The sequence below is a fragment of the Cucurbita maxima genome, unplaced genomic scaffold (assembly GCF_002738345.1).
Source record: "Cucurbita maxima cultivar Rimu unplaced genomic scaffold, Cmax_1.0 Cma_Scf00004, whole genome shotgun sequence".
NCBI classification, from domain to species: Eukaryota; Viridiplantae; Streptophyta; class Magnoliopsida; order Cucurbitales; family Cucurbitaceae; genus Cucurbita; species Cucurbita maxima.
The window spans coordinates 1,007,212-1,028,354 of NW_019272020.1; the positions used below are offsets into that span (position 1 = coordinate 1,007,212).

Consider the following 21,143-nt stretch of genomic DNA (forward strand, 5'->3'; position numbering starts at 1 on the left):
CTGCACATTAAATTTGTGTTTATCAAGTCCCAATCATAATAATATTGTTATGGCATGGTCGTAGAACATTTTTTCCATTACGCTTGACGTCTCTCTCTCTCTCTCTGCATTAAAACCCACTACCGTCTCTTCATTTCAGCGTCGTCTTTCGTAAGATTTCTCAGAAAGCACAGAAGAAAAGAGAAATGGTGAGCCTGGAACGGACTCCCACATGGGCAGTGGCGACAGTGTGTTTTTTGCTGATTCTGATATCCATTTGCACAGAGTATTTGCTTCATTTCCTTGTGAAACGGGTACCACTAGTATATTGTTCAGTGTTTATTCCATTTGGAAATGCATCTGAACTAATTCCGATATTTGATTTGCAGTTTTTGAGCATGAAGAGGAGAAAATCACTAAGGCGGGCTCTGGACAATATCAAATCGGGTCAGATATTACAAAAATTGTATTCCGAATTACCTCTCTATACATATATAGTTTTGATGATGTGTGTGTGTTGCGTTTGAATGAATTTGTGTAGAGTTGATGCTTTTGGGATTCGTATCGCTGTTATTGACGGTGAGCGAGAAAGCAATTGCTAACATTTGCATCCCTAAGAGTTCGAATAAAATATTTCTACCCTGCCCGACTACGAATTCGGCCACTTACTTCGTGGAAGAACCCAAGTGTGATTCACAGGTCCGCCACAGAATCATAGTTCATAAAACCATATGCAAGATCTTAGCTATTATCTTAACTCAATCGCTTCATTAGGCCAAAGCCTCGTTAATATCTAGAGACGGTGCAAAGCAAGTCAAGTATTTGATCATCTGTTTAGCCTTTGTTCACATCTTTTCCAGTCTCCTCACCTACAGTCTTGGAATCGCCAAGGTAACTTTATTTTTTCTCTTTCCCGTAATTTTTGGTATGGAACTGATAAACAACAAATATTTAGCAGAAAAATAATTTGAAAGATGAGCGAGCTGATTCAAAGAAAATAAAGAAAGAAAGTGATATTTGGATAGGTATTCATTTAATGTTGGAAAAAGAGTAGCGTTGATGATCATCAGATAATTACGTGTAGGGTAAGATGTTTAGATGAATTTATTGGGACGTGAGAAAGACTTCTGAGATAAGCTTCTTGACTAACCTTCAATAATCTTCTGGTTTAATAAGTCCCGTGACTCTTTCAAAACTTTTTCTAATAATTCAATAAATTTTGAAGTTTTCTTCATTAAGTTTCTAAACTTGTAATTCAAGTTCATAAGTGATGTTGTTCGTTGCAGATGAGGAGATGGCAGTACTGGGAAGCAAAAACCAGAACGTTGGAGTATCAATTTACAACCGGTAATACTTAATGAAATCAATATCAATTTACAAAAATCTCAGAGCTGGTCCACCCCCCATTGACTATTGTGTTTTGTCTTGTTTCTGTGTGGGACAATAATTAATTAATAAGATCCAAGAAGATTTCAATTTGCTCGTCAAACATCCTTTGGAAGGAGGCATCTAAAATTCTGGAGCGACCATCACATTCTTCGATGGCCGGTATCCTTGTTCTTCTTTTGATTCAATTAATCATCTTTCTTCCCACATAAAGTTGTTCATTTCTTTCTTGTTTTTGTTGTGCGTGTTTGAACTATAGGCCTGTTTTCTTAGACAATTTTATGAATCTGTCTCCGCAGCCGATTATCTCACTCTTAGACATGGTTTCATTGCGGTAACTTCTTCCCTGAGTTTGTATTAGATATGAAGTAGCAGTGTTTGACTAATGTTGTGTATTAAATCTCTGAAAATTGTTACAGGCCCATCTTGGGGAAGGGACCAACTTTGATTTCCAAAACTATATTACAAGAGCTCTAGATAATGACTTCAGCGTTGTTGTGGGGATCAGGTCGCATTTCTATTCATTCCATCTCTTGAAGTATCGTAGCCTCATTTGAATGAATCAAGCCTCTGACCCTTTATGTGAATGTTTACTTGTTGCAGTTGGTGGGTTTGGATTTTTTCTGTTATCTTCATATTCTTCAGTGCACATGGTAACAGTCAAAGTCCTCTCTGTTACTTTCTTCCAAACAAGAAGCTAAAAAATTTAACGTACAAGGTCCATTCAATTTGATACAGGGTTTCACAGCCATCTATGGCTTCCCTTTATTCCATTATTAGTAAGATTTGCTTATACCTTTTATAGGCTGCTTTGAGCTCGAATGATAGTTTTGTGTAATCTTCTTTTGAATTTACTTCTCAGATGCTTTTGTTGGTTGGGACAAAGCTACAAGGCATCATGACTGAGATGTGCTTGGACAGCCATGGGAAGTCCCATGTCGTCCGAGGAACTGTGCTCGTTAGGCCCAGTGACCAATATTTTTGGTTGGGCCGGCCTAAGTTGCTTCTGTATTTCATACACTTCATTTTCTTCCAGGCAATTCTTTGCAATAACCTTTTTCCAAAGTTAAAACTGTTTACAAAAGCCGGATTCTAAGTTTTTGCTATCTTTGCAGAATTCTTTTCAATTAGCATTCTTTGCATGGGCATGGGTAAGTATGCAGGATACTTTGATTTTCTGCTAGATTGTTGTAGCATCAAAGCTAATTAATGAAGTGGTGACTCAGCTGAAATTTGGGATGAGATCGTGCTTTCATAGAGAGATTTCAGATTGGGTAATAGGAGTTGCGGTGGGTGTGCTGGTGCAGTTCATTTGTGGCTATGTCACTCTGCCTCTCTATGCTCTGGTGGCTCAGGCAAGTACTAAATTCCCCTGCTTTCACGGAATTGGAATGGGTGTTCATATACTAAACGTGGGTTATAATAATGGTGTTGAAAGATGGGGAGCTCGATGAAGAAAACGGTGTTCACGGAGGGGGTAGTTGAAGGGCTGAGGAAATGGAAAGGGAGAGCGAAGAAAAGGGTAGCTCGAAGAAGGCAAAGAGGGCGCCATGGGTGCGACTGCAACTTCCCGCATTCGTCGCCGCGTGCATCAGTTGACGCGGGGGTTGACTCGCCACCTTCTTTCAGACTTGAGGCAGCGGCAATGGGAATGGCATCTGTGGATTGTGGTCGTTTACAAGGGGCGGGTGGGAACAATAAACATTATAATACTTGTTCGGATTCTGCTGCTCTTTCAAGTTGTGATGATGATGATAAGCTAAAAGGCAAACGACCAGTTGACGAGCCGGATCACAAGGCCAGCTCCTTTGATGGCTTTGACTGGGCTACCAAAATACACCGCAATTTTTCACGACATGCAATGTAGCACGTGCTCTATTTCAATTTAAATATTACTTTTTTTCTTTTTTTCTTTTTTCTTTCTCCTTTTTGGGAACGTGCATTCCATTTCTAGGAAGGATAGAATTTGATTACTATATATTTGTACATTTTATTAATATTTTGAATAAGTTTGGCCCTCTTCTTCTTCCTCTGCTTCAGGCGTGGGCAGAGCTTTTTATGTCTACCCTATTCGGTTTCTTGATTCCGAGACGTTCACCGGGGCTTCGGTCGCCCCCTGTCATCAGGTCACCAACTTCCTTGACCTTCCGGAAAATGAAATGAGATTCCCTACCCCCTAATTCAAGACCTAATCAGTAGACACCCAGAGGTGAATGAGCTTGCTTGACCTTTCAGCCAGCTGCTTTACCTAGTTCAAGAGTGAAATCAGTCCAAGAAAAGCCAAACGTGTCGTAATTTTGACTTTCATGTGTATAGCATATAGCTAGCGTTCCTTCTTTCTGAGCCAGGATCAAACTCAGAGAGAGAGTATGATTGGGCCCTTGGATCAACATTTTTTCACATTGCCGTGGATATTCAAATATCTTAGTTTTAGTCGATTAAATAATATTTAATCAATTTAAATAAGTAGAGATTTTGAATTATAATCGGCTTAGGAAATAAAATTAAAACTGAACCTTCAAGGAAATTTATGAATTCTGTTGATGTCATCAATGACGTAAGCAGCTTTATATTGTTGTTATTATTATTATTTTGAATTAACCACCTATTAAATTTGGTTATTTATGACTCTATCTATTAATATTAATCTTGCCACCAGGTAGAGTTGAGAGAATAGAGATGTCCATAAGACGAGGACGGAAAAGGAAAAGGAAAAGGAAAAGACTTTCTGTTTTCATCTGGCCCCTAGTTTATAAGGTAATATTAAATCATATTCCTTAGTACGGTGGTTTTCCACCTAAGCAAATTGTGGGAGAGATTTGGAAAATTTTGCTCTCTCCAACTGAAAGAAAGATGGGCAGCAAACGCAGCTGGGCCTTCCGGAATTAACTTAACTTCTTTAAAAAACAATTAGCCCTTTAATCACAAAAGAACATTCTGCCACGTGAGATTTCCACAACCCCCCCCACGTCATCCAACCCCTTTTCCTTGTCACCCATATCTCAGCAAACCAAACCAAGAAACCCCACGTCAATTCCTCTCCTAATTTCCACGATTACAATAAATCCAACCACGTCACTATCATTTGTAAAGTCCCATCCCATAGCCTTTGGGTTTTATTTCATTTATGTCACTTTTCATATTTTTAATACCAAATTATAAGTTATTAACTTTTATTTATAGATCGAAATTGAACACTATAAAATGTTCCCGACCGAAAGGTAGAGAGATTAGATGGGTTGCTTTGTACACTAATCATCATTAACACCTAAATTAACTCCTTATGAAATTAAATAAAATCGTCATCGGCCGTTCATACGGTGCTAAATGGAATCTGTCTGACCAAGTAAGCTGTGACGCAATTAATCGTCACCCACAGTTTCGATTACGTCCTAGATTGCGTTACCCGCGTTGACGCTTAAGTTTTCCACAGCCCAATCGGTTATTGCTCAATATAAATAAATGCCGAATGCCACTATGCCATTGTGCCAAATACCCTACATAATCTCTCTCTTTCTCTCCCTTGGATCTTTTTCTTCACCAAATTTACACTATGCACCAGGCAATTCCGTACAGGACGTGGGTGCCGGCCGCTGCGTCTTCCCGCAAGGCACCCGAGGCTTCTGCCGATGGGGCTGCGGCGAGTGTCGAAAAATTGGTGTCCAAGAACGCTGTTGTGGTTTTGGCGAGGCATGGGTGTTGTATGAGCCATGTTTTGAAACTGCTGTTGTTGGGCCACGGGGCGAACCCGGCCGTCTTCGCTGTCGGTGAGGAAGATGAAGTCAATATTGCCGGGGAGATTGGGAAATTTGTCACCGGCGCCGGAGATGGGAATGAGGGAAGAGTGCAGTTACCGGTGGTGTTTGTCGGCGGGAAAATGTTTGGTGGGTTGGAAAAAGTGATGGCGGCTCATATTGCAGGTGAATTGGTGCCGGCGTTAAAAGATGCCGGTGCTCTGTGGCTTTGATCACGACAAGGGAAATTTCTGATTCTGATGCCAACATCGGAGATTTTCTTTGAAATTTGGTAGCGGAGATTCAAAGTCATGTAAATTATTTAGAGTGAAAATTTATATATAAAAATAAGCACACCCCTCTCTCTTTTATAGCTTCATGAATCGTTTAATTGGGCCTTTCTTCTTGGGCCGATTATATAAATGGGCCGTCACAATTTTCATGAAACAATTTGGGCAATTCATCGCGTGCTGGGCTTTTAAATAAGGAAAATAAATGAAAATACTCAATGTGAGAAGCACTATGCCCAGCTGCCACCTGCCAGCCTAGCCTTGTAACCACGCTGTGTCATCGGCTTCAAGGACGGTTAAGCCGAAATGACTGAAAAGCCCCTCCAATACCCCCAAAGTTCCTGGGCTCCGTGGTAATTTTGCTCTGCTCATATTCGGGCACTGCAACATGAAAGTCTCGGAAAAACCTGAACGCTGCTTTTCCCTCCCCGATTTCTACCGCTTCCGATTCCACTATTGCACCCACTGACGTACATTAAAGCGCACAAACAAGGCTATTTCCCATTGTTATTTATGACATTTGTGGGTAAAGTGGAGGTTTTTGTTCTTTGAAGATTGTGTAGGGCGCGAAATTTGATCTCGAGAGGCGGGAAGGAAGAAGGGTTGTAGAAGAAGATGATCAAGTTTTTCAGAGGGAAAGAGAATTCCGCCGATGTTTCCTCCACGCAGTCTCCTTCTCCCTCTCTTGCGTCTTTGCCGTCTTCCTTGTCTTCAACGGGGACTGGTCCACCGAGGCCAATTCGTCTTGTTTACTGCGATGAGAAGGGAAAGTTTCGGATGGATCCTGAAGCTGTCGCTACCTTACAGCTTGTAAAAGAGCCAATTGGTGTCGTTTCCGTTTGTGGTCGTGCTCGTCAGGGCAAGAGCTTCATTTTGAATCAAGTTAGTCTCTTCTGTTCTTTATTTTGTTTAGGATATGCTCTGGAAATTACCTTTGTCATCTGGTGGGTTCATTCAAAATCTAGGGTTTTTGAGTTTTGGCCTCTAAGTCAAGAATTTGGGAGGTGTTGCACTTGTTTAGTTTGTCTCTATGGTTTCGGTCTGTCAGTTGGTAGCTTTGAAGAGAAACGTCTCTGAGCTGGAATTCAAGTTTATCACTCTGTAGGTGCGACGAAGTGGCACGTGTACATCGAGTTGATTTTTCTTTCTGAATTGTAGTACTCGAGTGGGGATGTGGGCCTTTGCTTTGTGTATTTTTTTAGGACTATGCTAGATAACTGAAAACTCTAATTCTAAGTTCCTAAGTTCGATATTATGAGAGTGCATTTGCTTAACGGGCTTTGAAAGCTAGGATACTGAAACTTACGTGTAGATTGCGGAACGAAATGAGTTTATGTATTTTTTCCCCCTTGGTTTGTGATTTATAAAGGTAAGTACGTAGTATGTAGCAATAATTTATATAGCTTAGTGTATTGACAATTTATAGCATAGAATTAGCAAATCTATGTACCAAACTATAGGCTTTGCTCTCCAACTCCAAGTTATACAAACTCAATTTTTGAACCAAATGCCCTTCAAGATTCTTATCTTTTTCTTGGGATAATTTTTGTGAATCCCTGTAGACACATGCAATTTGAATTTTTCGGGTTATTCTCTTTTCACTACAGTTAGTTTTGTTTCTCATGACTCACGGATGGAATCTATCTTGTATTTAAAGTGTAAAGTAATTTGCTTGAAGACGGCTATATTTTTTTGTTGGGGGGGGGNGGGGGGGGGGGGGGGGGGGGGGGGGTTCAGCGTTTGATTTTCAAGATATTGTGATTGTTACATAGAACATTCACGATATTTTGTGGAGCACTTTGCCTCCCTACATTTGTAGTGTCATTTTGTGGACTTACAATCAACTCTTTTCTTTTGAAGCTTCTTGGGAGGAGTAGTGGATTTCAAGTAGCATCTACCCATCGGCCTTGTACTAAAGGGCTATGGCTCTGGAGTACACCCTTGAAAAGAACTGCCCTCGATGGAACTGAGTACAATCTTTTACTATTGGATAGTGAAGGAATTGATGCCTATGATCAAACGGTATGATAGAAATCAATTCTTGCTGAGAAATTTCATTAATTTGACGATGTCCGAACAATAAACTAAAGCTTCTTTGTACAGGGAGCTATGCCATCTAAATAGTTACTCACAATTAACCTAAGTAACTACTCTGTAAACTTATCTAAAGAATGAAAATGTTCAATCAACTTAACAATTAAAAACATATAACAGTATCTGCACAGTAAAGAAGGGAAACTAAGGTAACTCTTCAAATTAATACACTACAGTATGATTTCAGTCCACTATTTTATGTTGTTTCTGGTTATCAATTATCTATTTGATGTGACGTTGATACGAATGATGGTGGTACTGTTATTTAAGTTCTTCGTGTATTGAGCTTCAAATCTGCTTCATGTTAATTTATAGTAATAAAGTACTTCTTTCACCGTGTGTTTGCCTCCTTTGAAGGTGTAGTATTACAAATTTAATTTGTTCCATCTATTTTTCTCACTTGTTCCTCAATTTTTTTTCAGGGAACTTACAGCACCCAGATTTTTTCTCTGGCTGTTCTCTTATCTAGCATGTTTGTCTATAATCAGGTAGAGGCAACTGATGTTGATCCTTATCTTTTAGAAACCTCTCTTTCTGACTATGTTGAATTGCACATTTCCTCTGTTTTATCTCTCTCTAATTGGAATATGATACTTAAGTAATTTTTTTAATGCTTCTCTCTTTGTTGTTGTATAATTTGTATCATTTTCACAACTTCATTTTTCTTTACGGAACTCGTTCTTTTTTTCTCTGTTCAGATGGGTGGAATAGATGAAGCCGCACTTGACCGTTTATCTCTTGTCACTCAAATGACTAAACATATTCGTGTTAGGGCTGCTTCTGGCAGAACTACATCTGCTGAACTTGGTCAATTCTCTCCAATCTTTGTTTGGCTTCTCAGGGTACAATACACTTCTCTACTATTAATATTCATAATTTTGTTTCAAAGTGCATTCAGACATTAGGTCATATTTTCTAATTTTTTTTCTGTAACGTGCATAATAGTTTTTGATTACATGACTTCTCAATGTAAGATCCTTCTCCTCCTTATTACGTTAGATCATTTTTTTTTTTGTGCTTATTTTATCTATTTGCTATTGTATTTATGTGGTCTACTTTAAATTATTTCATTTTGCTAACCTTGATGCTTAATTTTTTTTAAAAAGAAAAGAGAATTACTTCACCATTACCTTCTTATTGTGTTAGATCCTCTACTTGGTTTAATTTTATCTATTTTTAGTTATATTATGTGGTCATATCTAAAATAAGAATTGTGTGCAGGACTTCTATTTGGATCTAGTAGAGGATAATAGGAGAATAACACCTCGGGATTATCTGGAGCTTGCATTGAGGCCGGTTCAAGGTAGTGGAAGAGACATAGCTGCTAAGAACGAGGTATTAGATGGACATCTATCACCTTTGTGGTTTGTTGACTTTGTTTTCTCCGTTATTTGGGCTCTCACATATTCTAGGTCTAGAAAAGAGAGAAAAAGCTACTCTTATTTAAGTCGTATAAGTTCTTTTAGAACTCTCTCTTAGTTCATAATTACTTGTACTTGAGTGAGTTTTGGGAGAATAGGTAGCTGATGCATCTCTTTTGGCTGTACTTATTTCTTCAATAAACTAGTCCCTATCAGTTATATTTCTAAGGATTTCTTTTTCATAATGGTTCTGTTAATTAATAATATCATTTAAGGTTTGATGTGTCCTTTTGGTCTTCTATTACTTATTCTTTTGTAATTATGAGCATGAGTTGATAATTTTGGACTCAAGTTCTTTCCTGTGGGTGCAGGTTAGCTTCTCTTTTTGTGAGCTTGTTTTCTTTGTTGCTCTTGTATAATTCTTTCAATTTTCTCAATAAAACCTCGGTTTCTTATTAAAAAAAAAAAAAGGAAAAAGAAGGGAAAAAATAATAGCAACATCATTAATGCTCTTTCTTAGGTTTCTATGTTTTTATTTCTGCATTGTTCCTTCTGTTCTCTCCTTTCAGAGTTTCTATCTTGATCATTTGATCTTTTTCACTAATCAATGAAAAGCCTGTTTCTTCTTCACAAAATAATAACATCATTTAAGGTCCTCTGGAAAAGGAGTGGGTTCCCAATTGTTTAGTTTGTAAGATTTGTGTTGTTTTCCAATGTCTTCTGATATTTACTCTGGATATTCACTCTGTTAGCTCGTGAACATAGAATTTTAAAATTCTGCTTTTTATGACTTTTGAACACATTATACCGCTGTCATTTGTACTTGTATTTGTTGTCGAAAAATGAATGTTTTTGTTTGCAACTATTATCTGATCTGCAATTTTATCCATTTGCTGACAGATTCGTGATTCCATTAGAGCTCTGTTTCCTGATAGAGACTGCTTTACGCTTGTGCGTCCTCTGAATAATGAAAATGATCTCCAAAGACTTGATCAAATTTCTGTAAGTAACTTAGGCTTATGGATTTTCTTTACATAATTTTCTTTTGAAGCCAAATTTAACCAAACTTCCTTGATATTCTGTGGTTCTGCAGTTGGATAAACTAAGGCCTGAATTTAGGTCTGGACTTGATGCATTTACTAAATTTGTTTTTGAGAGGACAAGGCCTAAGCAAGTAGGAGCAACTGTTATGACAGGTCCAGTTTTGGTGGGTATTACAGAGTCCTACCTTGATGCTCTAAATCAGGGTGCAGTGCCTACAATAACCTCCTCTTGGCAGGTTGGTATATCTTATGAACTCTTTTTTTTTTAATTTTTTTTTTTTTTTTTTCAGGGAACACATATCTTATGAAATCTTGTGTAATGTACTTTCTGGAGATGCTTGTAAGCAGTTATTTTATTTTATTTTATTTTTCTCATTTCTCAATTTGAATGTACAGATGTCTGCATTGTCTGCACACATTTCTCTCCTTTCATTGAGATTTATTATGTGGAGTGCAATCATGTCTGAAATTGTTGTCACCTTTAGCAAATTAGGAATTAAACAAGAAACTAGAAGATAATTTTCATCCATATCATTAATTTGCAGAGTGTTGAAGAGGCAGAGTGTAGAAGGGCGTATGATCATGCTGTTGAAGTCTATACGTCTACTTTTGACCGGTCAAAGCCACCAGAAGAAGTACGTGCAAATGCTAACTTACATCTTCATTAGAGATGTTTTTGTTGCTTGATAACATTGTTTGCTGTAGGCAGCCTTGAGGGAAGCCCATGAAACTGCTGTTCAAAAATCACTTGCTGCATTTAATTTGGGTGCTGTAGGCGCTGGTCCAGTGAGGAAAAAATACGAGGGATTACTGGAGAAATTTTATAGAAAAGCATTTGAGGTAAGGAATATTATGAATCTGCTAGTTCTATGTTTTTATCTGTGTATGGTCAATTGGAAATAGAAAATTATGAAATGAGGCCTCGAACATTTTGTTTGAGTTGGTTCAAGTAGGAATGAAGACTCTGATGCTTGAGACGGTAATCTTACATATGCTTTTTTGTTGAAGGAAAGGCTGTTTGGTAAGTTGATTTTTGGCTAAATCGGGAAAATTTTATTGGGTGTATGGGAATTTTGTGAGAAACTGCAGACCGACTGGTTTCAATGTCTTCCTCGAGTCTTTATGGCCCAACTTTTTTCTAATAATTCTCTATTTTCTATTTTTAGAATGAGAACTTCTTGTCATAAATTTTAATATGATTTTGGTAGCCCCTTTTTTCCACCTATCTTTTATATCTTAACGACCTTTGGTTTCATGTTAAAATTGGAGGAAAAGAATTCACTTTTACCCTTGTATTTAGTTAAGCCTTTAAGTCATTAATTCTTCCCGACTGAACCTTGAACTTCAAGTGATGAAATTAAGACTCTCCATTAGTTGGGTTATACCATTGTAAATTGTGGCTTAATGTAGGCATAGTTGTGTCTTGATTAGAATTATTTTTGGGCATTGTTCCTTGTTGCTTTGGATGTCTTTTTAGCTGGTTTTGCTTGTGATGATTATTTGGGCCTCCTTTACCGGTCCTAATTGGGCTTTATATTACGTGTTTTGTTGGTTTAACTTTCTATTATTTATTAGTTATTTCCTAATAAATTTCTAATTTGTTTTAAGTAGGTGTTAATTTCTTCATTTGCTTCTAGGATTTAATTTGAGAAGGTTGATATTGAATTAAGTAAAGGGGTGAATTTGAACTTTCCCCCACAAACAAATTAGTAATGACGATGTTGTAGAATTGTCTGAGCTTAGTGTTCACAAATATGTGATGGGACATTCTTTCTTCTCTTTGGACATTTTTGTGCGCTATCAATGTACAAAATGAAGCAATTTTACTAGAGTATGGAACTGCATATCATCTTATATTTGACATTGTCAAAGTTTTTAAGTAATTTTTATTTTCCAATTTTTCTGGAAGTTGTCTTTAGAAAGAATTTTTTCTGCTCCCTGTTTTATTTACATGAGTTGGTCGTTGTCTAATGCAGGATTACAAAAGAAATGCATACACAGAAGCAGACTTGCAATGCACAAATGCTATACAAAGCATGGAACAGAGGTTGAGAGCTGCTTGCCATGCTTCTGATGCAAATATAAATAATGTTGTGCAGGTAATTTAGATTTTATTTGTCATTATTTTGGGTTAAGAACTATTTTTGTGGCCAGCTTCTGACAGGCACAGTTTGGTTTATTAATAAACAAAATAATGTTCAGCTATGCTGATGATTTTGGAGGTCTGGAAGCAACTCTAGTTGTTGAATTAATTATGTTTATTGGAAACTATAAACTGTGATTTGCACCTAAACTGTGATTCGCAATAACATAACAAATATAAACTGTTGTTGAATTATTGGTCTCTGTTTCTTTTCTGTGATTGAATCAGCTGAACATATTTTCATCTACTGTAATTGAACTTTTATCCTTCTTTGTCAAAGTCTCTTCTCCCATGTACTTATTGATTCATAATTGAGTTTCTCTTTTGCTTTGGGTTATTGGCATGCCTGTGCAGGTTCTTGGTGCTCTTCTGTCTGAATACGAAGCATCATCCCACGGTCCTGGAAAGTGGCAGAAGTTGGCGACTTTCTTACACCGGAGGTTTATATTAGTGTTTGTCCCATATATTATTTTTGGATCTTTTCTTGAATTATTGTGACCTGACCAATACCATGAAATTGCAGTTTGGATGGTCCTGTACATGACCTTATAAAAAGACTTATAGATCAAGTTGGATCAGAGAAGAATTCCCTCGCTTTGAAGTGCCGCTCAATTGAAGATCAGCTGAATTTGCTTAAGAAGCAGCTGGAAGCCAGTGAGAAGTACAAGTCTGAATATCTGAAGCGATATGAGGATGCCATCAATGATAAGAAAAAACTTGCTGATGACTACATGAACCGCATATCTAATCTACAGGGTAATTGCAGTTCTCTTGATGAGAGATGCTCTAGCCTGAAGAAAACATTGGACCAAGCAAATCAAGAATCATTGGATTGGAAAAGAAAATATGAAACTGTCTTGTCAAAGTTAAAAGCCGAGGAAAATCAAGCTAGTTCAGAAATTGCTGTTTTGAAGTCTAGGAGTAGTGCTGCTGAAGCAAGGCTGGCGGCTGCTCGGGAACAATCTCAGTCTGCACAAGAAGAGGCAGAAGAGTGGAAGAGGAAATTTGACATTGCTTTAAGAGATACTAAAGCTGCTCTTGAGAAAGCTGCACTTGCAGAAGAACGCACGAATAAGCAAACAAGGCTTAGGGAAGATACTTTGAGGAAAGAATTCTCTATTGCTTTGGCTGAAAAGGTGAGCCTTCATCACCCACCCCATTCACAACTCACAAACATTTGCAAGCAAGCATATTCTACCTCTACACTTGAATTCTTGGAGTGCTATAATGGGAAGTATCTGATCTTTTCTTCTTCTTTTTTTTATTTTTTTATTTTCTTCTTCTTCCCGATGCAGGAGGATGAACTAAAAGACAAGGCAACAAAAATTGAGCAAGCCGAGCAGCATTTGACAACTTTACGGCTTGAGCTGAAGGTAAACTTCTTAGATCTCAAAAGATGTTGTCAGGACATTTCTTAGCCCATTTATTTATGATTTGTGTTTACTGAAGTCAATCTCGTGGCACAGTGGATGATTTGAAATTCAAAATTCACTTTTTTAGCGAAAAAAATTAGTTAAATAAGCCAAGCCATCATGGTATATTGCGACAATTTTAGTTCCATCCGATATTATGTTTCAAGGCTTTTCCCATCATTCTCAACTCTTATATTCTGGCATGCCACAGTGGATATCAGTTTGCATCTCAATGATGAAAACAAGACTTATCATTCATGTATAAATAATGTTTCGTCTGCAGGCTGCCGAGTCAAAAATTGGGAGTTATGATGTGGAAGTATCTTCTTTGAGGCATGAAATAGAAGAACTAAAAGAGAGGTTGGAAACAGCAAATGCAAGGGCTCAATCATTTGAGAAAGAAGCAAGGATTTTGCAACAAGAAAAGGTTCATTTGGATCAGAAGTACTTATCTGAATTCCAAAGGTTTGATGAAGTTCAGGAAAGGTGTAGACTTGCCGAACTTGGCGCTAAGAAGGCTACTGAAATTGCTGATAAAGCAAGAAATGAAGCTAGTGCTGCTCAAGAGGGAAAGAATGAGATGCAGAGGTTGGCAATGGAGCGGTTGGCCCAAATCGAGAGGGCAGAGAGGCAAATTGAAAATCTGGAAAGGCAGAATAAAGATTTGGTGGAAGAGGTGCAACGAATTCGGGGGTCAGAAATGGAAGCTCGTTCAAGAGTTGCGTCATTGGAAGCCAGAGTTGTAGAAAGAGAAAAAGAAATTGAGTCTCTATTGAAATCAAACAATGAGCAGCGTACGAGCACTGTTCAAGTTCTTCAGGGCCTTCTGGATTCAGAACGTTCTGCACATGCGGAGGCCAACAATAGGGCCGAGGCTCTCTCTCTTCAGTTGCAATCTGCTCATGCAAAAATTGATCTACTCCAACAAGAGGTGACTAAAATTCGTCTTAATGAGACAGCTTTAGATAGTAAGCTGAAGACTGCTTCTCATGCGAAACGGCTTAGGGCGGATGATGGTGAGATGGGCATGGAACACGTTCAAGACAAGGATACAAGCGAGAGAATTTTAAGAGTAAACAAAAGATCTAGAAGCACTAACAGTCCCATGAGGTACACCCAGCCGGAGGATGGTGGATCAATTTTCGAGGGCAATGAGGATAATCATCATAGCCAACAACCAAATCAGGAGGATTATACCAAATTCACTGTCCAGAAGCTTAGGCAAGAACTCACAAAACATAATTTTGGTGCCGAACTGCTTCAGTTGAAGAATCCCAACAAAAAGGACATTATTGCGCTCTATGAGAAATGCGTACTCAAACGATGAGAAGATTCGTGCTTAGGATTTGTATGGGTTGATGAATGTAATCTACATGAAGACGAAATTGTTGATCTATCCTGTAGGATTAGAGAGCGTTTTCAAGTCTGGATTATGGATTTTGGCGCTGATTTTTCTCACCATCTGATTTCTAGAATGTGTTTGAATTTTTGTGTATTCAGTGTTTGACCTTTTGCGAGTCTAAGCCCGTGTATCAAGAAGAAAAATTGTGGGTTATATTTGTAGTTGTTCATTTGTTAGTTGGGAACAAAGATGTATCTAACTCGACAGCCAAGAATGCCTTCAGCTTTTGGTTCACTAGATCTGTTTTTTACAGTGCCTCTCTTCTACATTCCTCTGCTGCAGCAACTTCTCTTTGATGTAATTTTAGCTTTAGAACTCTTAAATCCATGTGTTATTGGATAATTTGTATGTAACTTGTACTCTAATGTGATTCACTTGTAGGCATTTTGGATGGGTTTTTGAGGGTTTGGACCTTACAACTTGAACTGTTGAATTCAACTTCTTAAAACTAGTTAATTATTCTTTACATGTAATTAGAACTCATCATTGGGTTGCTGCAATCAACAAAAACTGCACTAGTTTCAGGGGAATGGCCACCGCCACCCCATTGTGTAGTCGGGTTCTGATAGGAGGAGCTTTGGCGAGGCCGTTTTTGGAAGAAGACCTTTGAAGCCACCAATTGGCCGTCTTTCTCGTGCTCTGTAACACCCAGATGGTATTGATGCATTATCCAGTTTGTCTTTTGAGGCTTCCTTTGGTTCCCATGGTTGGAATACAGAACTAAAATCTTCTTGAAACCTATCACAACGCCGCCGCCCATGACTGGCCTCGTCTTCCCGGTTTTGTGCCATCTTGTGTCGGTGCCTTCTTCGTCTGCTTTAACTTTCCTGCGTTTTCTTGTGCCGGCCGTATATGCTTTTGATGGGCGATGAAAAAAATGCCGGATTTGGCCGTCGTTCCTCATTCCTGCACTTTCCCAAGCACAAAGATTTCGAATTTCATGTACGTTTAAAATTTAAAATTAAATATATCGCTAAATACATTTGCAATACATTTGCAACACATTTGCAACTATTTTCTATTCTATGAGGTTGATGGAGAATTTTCTAAAATATCAGAATTTGGTAGAAATAAGTCCCAATTGGACGGATAACAACATTAAAAACATTAGCATAGTTCCATTCTTGAAACAATTCTCAAAACTGACACATCCAAAGATATATGGGACGATAGTTCCATTCTTGAAACAATTCTCAAAAAACACATCCAAAGATATATGGGACTCTATGAAGAAGAAGTATCAAGGTTCAACTCGGGTTAAACGAGCTCAATGACAAACATTGAGAGGGAATTTGAGACACTCCACATGAAGCTAGGGGTCACTATAAACAACTATTTCTCACGTACACTTATAATTACGAACAAGATGAAGGCTAATGAAACAAAATTGATATCGAAGTAGTGGAAAAGATATTGTGCTCTATAACTCCAAAATTCAATTATGTGTAAGCTCTTAGGCTTGGTACAATCCATCAAAACACGATTCAACTGTTGAACAAAAACATATTCAGCTAATTTCCCAAACAAGAAGGCAAATTTGACATTTAACGGGAGGAAAAATCTACCAGCTTGTGCTTTGTATAGACTAAAATAAGCACTTTGAGTTTGGTATAGTCGCATTGAGAAGCATTTTTTGATATGTGGTTTTACAAAATCAGAGCATAAACCCACCTTACATACTAAGGTGGAGGAGAAGAGAATTATGGTTGTAAGTTTCTATGAATTTGAGTTTTAAAGAGAAATCAATGATGTCAGAGTGGTTGACCTGAGAAAAATGAATTTCTTTTCTTGGTCTTGTAAGTAGCATAGAAATTTGGAAGGTATTTGAAATGAGTCATTCAAATTCTATTCATAATCAATGATTCCAAGAAGTAAAGTGAGTAAAGATGAAGATGGAAAAGAAAAAGAAATTAACAGGTTGTTGTGCAAAAAAAAAAAAAAAAAATGATTGATTGTTTAACGTATGCAATAGCTACCCGACTAGACATCATGTTAGTTGATGCATGGAAAGTCGAAAAGAGTATCATTTTGGAAAGTCCAAAAGAGTATCACTTGCAAGAAGTGAAGAGAATTATACTTAATCTCAAACAAACTTGAGATTTGGAACATGATATGTTTGTGTACCAGGCAAATTTTGAGGGTGGGTGTAACAAATCCCATCGTCTTCCTCTAATGTGGTAATGAATTCATCGATGAGAGGATGAAGCTTCCACTTATCTCGTTTCACTTTCGCCTCTAAATGTTCCAAAATTTGTTGGTCACTTGGATCGAACTTCACTCCCGTCGGAGCCCTCCCCCAATCTTCCAATCCACCCTAAATTAATTAATTAAATATATCATGATAATTCTTTGAAATCTTATCCATTCGTACCGTTCATCATGTTTAAATAAATAAAATTTGAATAAATAGTCGAACTACTTAAATTAAAAAAATGGATTGGGTTTATCATTTATAACCTGGAGTTGGAGTTGGGAGTGAAGAGGATGTGCGCAGGCTGGAAATGCGACGGGTGATCGGTCATCTTGGTGGTTTCCGTCTGTTAAGGGATGAGCATCCACAGCGGAGACGGCGTCGTTTGTGTTACTGAACCACATCATCTTATCACCACATTTGTCTCCAACTTCCAGGTTTTGATTAAATGCAAACCCCATATACTTGGACCCCAAGTTAAGTGGGTGACCTTCTACTCATTTCCCCTTCCAAAGTCTATTGACTTTACCCAATAAATAAATATATGCATTAACAAATTTTGTTAATATTGAAATAAATCAATATAGAGATGCCTACTGCTTATCGAGCAAGGACGAGGAAGCCTTCCCAATTTCCATCCCGACCCCTTTTTCACTCCTCATTCATACTAATAAATTGACTCGAGTACTTCTAGAAACCTGATATACCGTAAGAAAATGAATGATAATGTTGTCATACGTGGTTTATTTATGAGAAAATATTGGAATCGGGAGGGGCAAGTTGGGAATAAAGAAAGTTGTTGAAGACGCCCATCCTACAAACAAACTTGTGCGCCAAGGGTGCAGGCTGACACAATCGCACTTTTAAAGGCAGCGGGCTAGCGATTGTGCGGCACTCACTTTCCAACGACAAGTGAGCTAAGCCAATTTGTTCTTGCGTCGCCTACGGCCAAGCGACGTATAATCGAGCCTCTAGCCTCGGTTTTGAAAGAAGGTTTTAGAAAACGAGGGTAGAGAGAGATTTTTGAAATAGACGTTATATAAGCAAGCAAGAGAGAGATAACAACGACTTAGCATATATAACCTTGGGTGGGAGAAGTTGACAACTAGTCATATCTGCCTATAGTACATTCTGAGACATTTCATGTCTGGCAGGCCTAGACATGATATTTTTGAGGCGTCGTACGCTCTAGAACTACAAAAGTAAAAATACTAGAATGAAAAGACATGACAAGGGTTTGGCTTGCCATGGGCATGCGGCCATGGACAACACGTCTTGGACGAGCATATGACCGTGACACAGGCCCACACTGCGCCACCGAGTATACATGCATGGATTTTTGTTTCACCCATAATTCACTTTTCGGACTCTTTTCCCTATCTTTAATTTCAATTTTACCAAAAATATATGAATAGTGTAGACTCGGAATTATACGAGCCGCGTGTCACGGTCATGCTCGTCCAAGGCGTGTTGTCCATGACTGCATGCCCATGACGAGTCAAATCCTTTATGTCTTTTCATATTCTAGTGTTTTACTTTTGCATTTCTAGGAAATATGACGTTTTAGAAATATCATGTTTAGGCCTGCCACACATGAAATGCATCAGGGGAATACGACTAGTCGTCAACCTCTTCCTACCCAAGGTTATATACTGTGAGCCGTTGTTATTTCTCTCTTTCTTGCTTATACAACGTCTCTTTCAAAAATCTCTCTATGCTCTCGTTTTCTAAAATTTTCTCTTAAAACCGAGGTCAGAGCCTCGGGCATATGTTGCTTGGCCGTAGGCGACGCAAGAATGAATTGGCTTAGTTCACTTGTCGTTGAAAAGTGAGTGCCGCACAATCGCAAGTCTACTCCGGTTAAAGAAGTGCGCTTGGTCAAAAGGGCGAAAAATGTCAAACAAAAATTGGTTGAGAGAACGGGTCCCTCCCACCGCCATAACAAATCCTCCAATTTATACACAAATTTCCAGCCAAATTCCACCTCTTATTTGAAAATTATAATATTCCCATATTCAAAGAATTTTAAATTTTTATTTGTATTTTTGTTCAGTTTTCTTGTAAATGGAATCAACTTCCTGAAAAGTCAATATTTCCAACTTTTTCTAATTTTATTATAACTCAAATTTTAATAAGGTTACGTAGAAGAACTATGAAGAGGACATGAACATAAAGAATAGATAGTATTAATTATGTAATTAAGTATTATCTACATAAGAAAAAGGAGATTGATCCATTACTTAATTAATCAAACGCATAGCTGAGCCTCCAGATTGTTGAAAATGGCAACCACTTGACCGATCGCCGGCCTGCTCTTTCTGCAGTTCCCGACACAAGCCAGAGCAACCTTCCCCATTCTCATCAATGGCTTCAAATCAGAAGGGTACTCGATTCTTGGGTCCAGTAGCTCACTGAACCTCATCTCCTTTATCAATGGCAGCGCCCACTTCACCAGCCACCCTTCCTCGCAGCCCCTTCCACTCAAAAGCTCCAAAAGCACAACCCCATATCCGTACACATCGTTTTCCTTGCAACTCCCCTGCCCGCCTTTCCCCTGCCAGTACTCCTCGTCCACATACCCTACCAATCCTCTTTTCTCTCTCGCCGCCAAGAAATTCAGCCCGTAATCGCTCAATTTCGCGCTCAATTTCGCGTCGATTAGTATGTTTGAGGGCTTCACGCAGCCATGGATCACGCTTGGGGCCATTGATTCGTGTAGATATTGAAGTCCTCTGGCTGCCCCTGCTGCGATTTTCACGCGATGGCTCCAATTTAAGAGAAATCCCCCATCTGGGTTTTGGTGTAAGTACATGTCCAAATTCACGACGCCGGCGTATTCCATCACGATGATTCGTTCGCCGGGGGCTTCGGAGTAGCCGGTGATGGTGACGAGATTTGGGTGTTGGGCAGAAGAGAGGGATTTAACTACAGAAGAGAATCCAAATCCAGCGTTATTATTGCTTAGAACCAACCATGGGTAGATTCTTTTGACGGCGATGAGCTCGCCAGTGTCCAATAAGGCAGCGTAGACGGTGCCCAATCGGCCTTCGCCGATGACGCGGCGGTGGCTGAAACCTTCAGTGGCGGTGTCGATGTCGATTAGCGTGTAGGATCGGATAGAGGGCTTTGACGGCGGCGGGGTTTCGTCGGCGAGTTGGCGATGACGGTGGGTGTTTCTGCAGATGAAGAAGAGGAGAACAGAGAGAAGTGCGATGAAAGAGGAAGAACAGAGTGCCAAGATGAAGTAATAAGCAAGCTTCTGGCTATGCTTCATTTTGGCGTTAATGGATAAAACAGAAGAAGTGGGTTTCGGCCATTAAAACAGAGAATTTCAGAAAGAATTGCAGAGGGAAGGGAGAGAGATTGAGATGAGAAAGGGGTTTGAAAATTGGGTGAGAAATGTTCAAACTTTTCGTTGTTTATAGTTGTGGTTGTTCATAGTTGGCTGCTTCCACCAATTTAATAGATCAAAATGTCAAAATAAATTAAATTAAAATTCTAGGATTTTTTTTTTTTAATTTTATAATTTCATAAATTAATGAGAATTTAGTATAATTAAAATACATGATAGTTTTCACCCTAATTTATTTTATTTTTTTAAAACATAGTTTTTACCATTTCTAATGCTTTAATTTTGTTTGGTGGGACCATGGCTTTGACTTTGAGTTGATCATAGCTTAAGCATTTAATTATGTTCTACTTTTTATAAAAAGTGCATGTGTTTTGGTTCTGGTTTAACAAGTTTTTAGGACTCAATTAATTATTCTAATTAAACTACAAACCTAACTTAATTCAATCATGATTTCTTTTGGTTTAGTTTGTAACCACTCGAGTGGATTGTCAGATCTCACATCAATTAGAAATAGGAACGTAACTCTGTTTGTAAGGACGTGGAAACAATATGTAATAGGCCAAAGTAATAATATTTGCTAACGGTAGACTTGGATTGTTACAAATGGTATAAGAACTAAGCCTCGAGAGATATGCAAGTAAAGACCCTAGCCCCTAAGGGCGGTGGATTGTGAGATCCCACGTCAAAGCAAGAACATTGAGTCTCTAAGGGAGATGGATTTTGAGATCTTAGTTGGAGAGGGAAATAATACATTTT

The 21,143-nt window shown here is 38.4% G+C and overlaps 5 protein-coding genes across 6 annotated transcripts; 3 read left to right on the top strand and 2 right to left on the bottom strand.

Annotated features, from left to right (window-relative positions):
• The first annotated feature begins 55 nt into the window (after window positions 1-55).
• On the top strand, window positions 56-3,277 carry LOC111478571 (MLO-like protein 12). Its single transcript, XM_023122914.1, has 14 exons — window positions 56-293; window positions 369-426; window positions 521-678; window positions 754-870; window positions 1,266-1,326; window positions 1,439-1,527; window positions 1,625-1,699; window positions 1,785-1,873; window positions 1,969-2,018; window positions 2,104-2,144; window positions 2,228-2,401; window positions 2,481-2,516; window positions 2,592-2,720; window positions 2,804-3,277. Exons 1-14 carry the CDS (start codon window positions 186-188, stop codon window positions 3,230-3,232), a joined length of 1,614 nt encoding a protein of 537 aa, XP_022978682.1. The 5' UTR covers window positions 56-185; the 3' UTR covers window positions 3,233-3,277.
• Window positions 3,278-4,842: 1,565 nt separating this feature from the next.
• On the top strand, window positions 4,843-5,336 carry LOC111478640 (glutaredoxin-C9-like). Its single transcript, XM_023123012.1, has one exon. The coding sequence runs from the start codon at window positions 4,919-4,921 to the stop codon at window positions 5,330-5,332; it is 414 nt and encodes a 137-aa protein (XP_022978780.1). The 5' UTR covers window positions 4,843-4,918; the 3' UTR covers window positions 5,333-5,336.
• A 383-nt stretch (window positions 5,337-5,719) lies between these two features.
• Window positions 5,720-15,081, top strand: LOC111478553 (guanylate-binding protein 3-like). 2 transcript variants are annotated; one of them, XM_023122868.1, is made up of 14 exons: window positions 5,720-6,271; window positions 7,250-7,411; window positions 7,906-7,971; window positions 8,182-8,325; window positions 8,705-8,818; window positions 9,745-9,846; window positions 9,938-10,123; window positions 10,433-10,522; window positions 10,593-10,727; window positions 11,864-11,986; window positions 12,385-12,470; window positions 12,554-13,166; window positions 13,326-13,403; window positions 13,726-15,081. In XM_023122868.1, the coding sequence occupies exons 1-14, from the start codon at window positions 6,005-6,007 to the stop codon at window positions 14,767-14,769; spliced, it is 3,210 nt and encodes a 1,069-aa protein (XP_022978636.1). In that variant the 5' UTR covers window positions 5,720-6,004; the 3' UTR covers window positions 14,770-15,081. The 2 variants fall into 2 exon arrangements, with proteins under 2 accessions (XP_022978636.1, XP_022978637.1); XM_023122869.1 differs by lacking the exons at window positions 5,720-6,271; window positions 7,250-7,411 and adding an exon at window positions 7,418-7,840.
• A 183-nt stretch (window positions 15,082-15,264) lies between these two features.
• LOC111478611 (NAC domain-containing protein 10-like) lies at window positions 15,265-17,457 on the bottom strand. The gene is made up of 3 exons (XM_023122979.1): window positions 17,302-17,457; window positions 16,969-17,158; window positions 15,265-15,750 (listed from the first exon to the last, which is right to left on the bottom strand). Exons 1-3 carry the CDS (start codon window positions 17,440-17,442, stop codon window positions 15,308-15,310), a joined length of 774 nt encoding a protein of 257 aa, XP_022978747.1. The 5' UTR covers window positions 17,443-17,457; the 3' UTR covers window positions 15,265-15,307.
• Window positions 17,458-19,201: 1,744 nt separating this feature from the next.
• LOC111478600 (probable serine/threonine-protein kinase PBL22) lies at window positions 19,202-20,503 on the bottom strand. The gene has a single exon (XM_023122964.1). It carries the CDS (start codon window positions 20,307-20,309, stop codon window positions 19,284-19,286), a length of 1,026 nt encoding a protein of 341 aa, XP_022978732.1. The 5' UTR covers window positions 20,310-20,503; the 3' UTR covers window positions 19,202-19,283.
• Window positions 20,504-21,143: the final 640 nt, after the last annotated feature.